Here is a 4,050-nt window from a genome sequence, read left to right as displayed (position 1 = left end):
ACACACCCTTTTTATTCCGGTGAAATGATTTATTGAACCACGATGGCGCTCACAATTTCTCACGTTCTAGATCCGCGTTTGCTAGGGCGAACAGCATTTCTTAACTTTGGCTCTGCCACTATCCACCTTTTATTTCCTTTAGTGTTGGATGATTGTAACCAAAACTCTGCTTTGGTGCCATAAAGCTCGGCTTTCATCCTAAAAAAATGGTGATTCTCTTTCTTGAGGCCTTGTTTGGTACTAGGGTTTTTGAGGGGATTGGTGGGGATAATCCCCACAGGGATTGGGTGAAACCCCAACCTTCACCCAATCCCTTCAAATCCCCATTTATCCCCAATCCGCTCGGTAGGGGTAGTGTATTGGGTATTGAGAAAAATGCACTAGAATTTGGGAATTTGTGAGGAAATGTGGCGATGAAACATGTCAAATACACTAGAACAAAACGGTGTTTTGCGATATGTGGGGATTTAGGGATTTGACCGGGATAATCCCCATCAATTCCCTAAAATACACTAGTACTCCCTCCGTCCCAAAATATAAGAACACTTTTGACACTAGCATAGTGTCAAAAACGTTCTTATATTTTGGGACGGAGGGAGTACCAAACAAGGCCTGATGTGTTATTTCCACTCCAGGCTGGAAATATGAAGCGAGAAGGCGTTTGCACGAGAAGCCAGACCAAAAAGCAGAAAGCTTGGACAGCTTGGCGAGGTGAGCGTTGTCTGGTTTCAGTCTTGCTGCCTGTTCCTATTCTGCAACTTACGATCAGAATTATGTTGTATGATATGAATATGATGATGCTTCCCTAACTAGGAAATTCGCTTCTGGACAATCCGTTTGAAGAGGAATTTGGCAGCTTAAGTGATTCTGGCCAAGGTGTCTGGACGGAACTCAGTAAAGAAGTCGCCTCAAACTTAGCGGGCACTGTTGTATCGCTTGCTTCATTTGCTGATGGTGATTATAGACACTAGCTTTGCAAAATTTTATCTATGTCTATTTGTTAGTACTTCAGGATTGAGAATTTGGAAATACCATCTTCTGCAGAAAAGACAGTGTTTTTTGCATGCACGGGCATAATTATCGTAAACAAGCCTACTTTTACAAGTTGTCTGACTTCATTAAGTTTGGTTAGATCTATTGATGATGACACCAAGATCCTTCACGATATGACGGTTGGTACTGCCAACTTTCTTTTTGTAGTACCCTGAAAAAAACTTTCTTTTTGTACACTATTGCTTGCTTATTTAATATCATGTTAATCATTCTGCTAACCAGGCTATATACTTGCTGCATTGCTTTATTGATGCAGATTGAAGTGCGCCTTCCGGATAATAAACTTGAACTGGGATGGTTGGAATCCTACGATTTGAAATACAATGTTGCGGTTATCAACATCGGTCGCTACCATTCTCTTCAAGTAACATGTCTAGATCATCAGCGGCAATTTGAGTCTCACAGTAAAGTAGTTGCCGTAGGGCGTTGCTTCAACTCAGGAAAACTAGTGGCCACAGCTGGGATGTTGACCGACAATCCACAAGGAGCTTACCGGGAGGAGCTTGCCATCTCCACATGTGAAATTACTATGGTGCGGTGTTAATTTCTCGCTTTCTATACATAGCGAAAATAAATAAATAACTGTGTCATGATATGTACTGGACTTTTTTGGGGTGGGGGTGGGCAAAAATACTCCTTTTTTTCAATTATACAAACTTTGTTCAGCATCGCTAAATCTTTGTGCTTGGCTCACTGTCACTTTATTCTTTTCCTAGACTGGAGTTGGAGGGCCCCTTGTTGATTTTAATGGGGACTTCATCGGGATGAACTTTTATGCTGAGAAAGAGACTCCATTCCTACCAAGGATTAAAATTCTTGAACTCCTGTCGCAGTTCAGGAAAACAATTCAGTGGATGTATGTCCTCCATACTCACTCATTGCTTTTCTACTCTTGTCCTCCATACTCACTTATTAGTTTTTGTGCACATGGGTCACACATGCTTAGAAAAATAAATAATGGTGGAAAGCTTAATCAAGAGTGCACTTAATACAATAGTGGCTTCTTATGACATCATACTGCAGCTAACAACACACATTATATAAATCTCTCGCGTTGTTGGAAAATTTGTTGACGAAACATTGTGCTAATAATTCATGCATTCTAAAAGAATGTGCAGGCATTTTACTTAGAATATGAAATCACATTGTTTAAATTATTGCATGCATTGTACAAGGCTAAGAACAGTTAAAGGATGATCACAACTTGGTATGTAGTGAGGAGCAACATGCTCAATTACTGTAATACCGAGCGAGTGAGAACTATTTAGCAGAGAAACTAGTGCCATGCACTGAAACATTACTGGATGACCACAGGCCATCTGTTCCGCTTCTTGCGAATTTATTATTCAACCTGGAATTTCCAGGAAGCTGACCACACATCAGTAGGCATACAAAATGAATGAACTAAGTACATAAGAATAATTCCGCTCAGAGGTTTGGTGGTACTACCATTCATGCTGAATGCCAAAGAGTTTCTGAAATGCCTTGTTTTGATGTTTTTGTAATACTTGCATCTGCTAACTGATCTGCATTTGAGAACATCTCCCTTGATAACAAATTAGTTGTTTGTGACATCTGGGGCTGGATAAGCTGCAGTGTGACCTTGACAATCCATACCACCTGTTTTGTCATGATATCTCGCAGTTGCCCTGTACTCAATTGGGACTCTGGTGTCCATGTTTAAGCTATTAATACTTGTTTAAGTGATAAGGTAGTGAAAGTTCCCTGGTAGGTTTGGTATAATATCATCTCCATTTTATTTTTTTTGTTGTCACTCACCGTAACATGCATGGGAAAAGTTTTCCACTATATTAAGCTACTTATATTTAATAATTTTTTTTGTCTATACAATAATCAAACACAATAAATATTTAGGGTTTAGGGTTTTCCCCATTGTATTGTTGTTTAGTGCCTGACCCCAATCATCCATGTTTACTTTTGTGGATTTCTGTATTACTCCAATGAGTTTATCGCATTCTGCTGCAGGGCTACAAATAAGAAAGGACCTGGTAGTAAAATTGAAAGATTTCCTAGACCTTGTAAACCTGATTCAGAAGGTGAGAAAAGCACCTTAATATTGTTGAATTGTGCGCAATCATCACATCATCAGGCAATTCCTCACCAGAGTCACCGCCAATGTTAATTTTCAACAATCATTTGTAGAATCTGGGTACATACTTAGTTTTATGGTTGCACCTATTATCATGCTAGCATAACATATTTGATATGCTAATTAATTAGTTCATTCTAAGTACTTCAGTGTAGTATATGAATATGAGAATATACTCCTTTCCTTCATACTGCTTTTCAGTGTTCTAAATTCTGCTTATTTCCCTTCTCCATTTTAGTCAGCTCAAGGAAGGGAGAGAAACTTAAGGATCAGAAACCTTCCATATGTACTCTCTGTGATCCAGAATGTCAACCAGGTTGGGTCACTTTTAATGTTAACTATTGATCATTGGTCACAGGCATTAATTGTTTCACCCCTGTGGCACCAGGACTCATGGATAGATTATTATTAGAGCGGAAGTCTTTATGTTCTGGGCGGCCGAGTTATCCTTATTTTGGTGAGTTGTTGCTTGCAGTTTTCCTGACCATCATTATACATGGGGTCATCAATCACTTAACTATGTTGCAAAATTTAGGCGTTCCTACAAAAAAGGAGCTGAGGTCCAATGGTTATCCCCTCCCAGTTTGGCAGAATGGTGAGTTCATTCGTGTCCTTTTGATATTTACTCTTTTCTGTTGGAACATCTGTCATCTGACAGGTCTCTCCAGCTCCCCTCCACTACTGAATCTTTATTGCTTTTGCCAGTGGGCATGCGTTTGCTTAACAATTTTGAAGAGAAATTTAGTGAAGATATCTGGAGTAAACTCGAAAGAAACGTTGCTTCAAATATGTCTCAAAGTGTTGTTGCATTGGCTTCATTCAGTGGTAATTATATTCATTATAAGCTCGTTACTTTCAATATTCTTTTTCCAATTTCTTCACTAAAT

At 39.2% G+C, this 4,050-nt stretch overlaps 1 protein-coding gene across 1 annotated transcript in view; it reads left to right on the top strand.

The window, feature by feature from the left end:
- LOC123060118 (uncharacterized) overlaps positions 1-4,050 on the top strand; it is a gene marked incomplete in the record, with an annotated part of 7,275 nt that overhangs the window by 1,085 nt on the left and 2,140 nt on the right. Inside the window, 10 exon segments of the mRNA XM_044482689.1 lie at positions 636-711; positions 814-954; positions 1,045-1,172; positions 1,310-1,585; positions 1,770-1,909; positions 3,040-3,110; positions 3,402-3,479; positions 3,552-3,620; positions 3,699-3,758; positions 3,869-3,988. Coding sequence (XP_044338624.1) covers positions 645-711; positions 814-954; positions 1,045-1,172; positions 1,310-1,585; positions 1,770-1,909; positions 3,040-3,110; positions 3,402-3,479; positions 3,552-3,620; positions 3,699-3,758; positions 3,869-3,988 — 1,150 coding nt within the window.

This window comes from Triticum aestivum, chromosome 3A, assembly GCF_018294505.1.
Source record: "Triticum aestivum cultivar Chinese Spring chromosome 3A, IWGSC CS RefSeq v2.1, whole genome shotgun sequence".
NCBI classification, from domain to species: domain Eukaryota; kingdom Viridiplantae; phylum Streptophyta; class Magnoliopsida; order Poales; family Poaceae; genus Triticum; species Triticum aestivum.
This window is presented reverse-complemented; position numbering and strand designations above follow the sequence as displayed.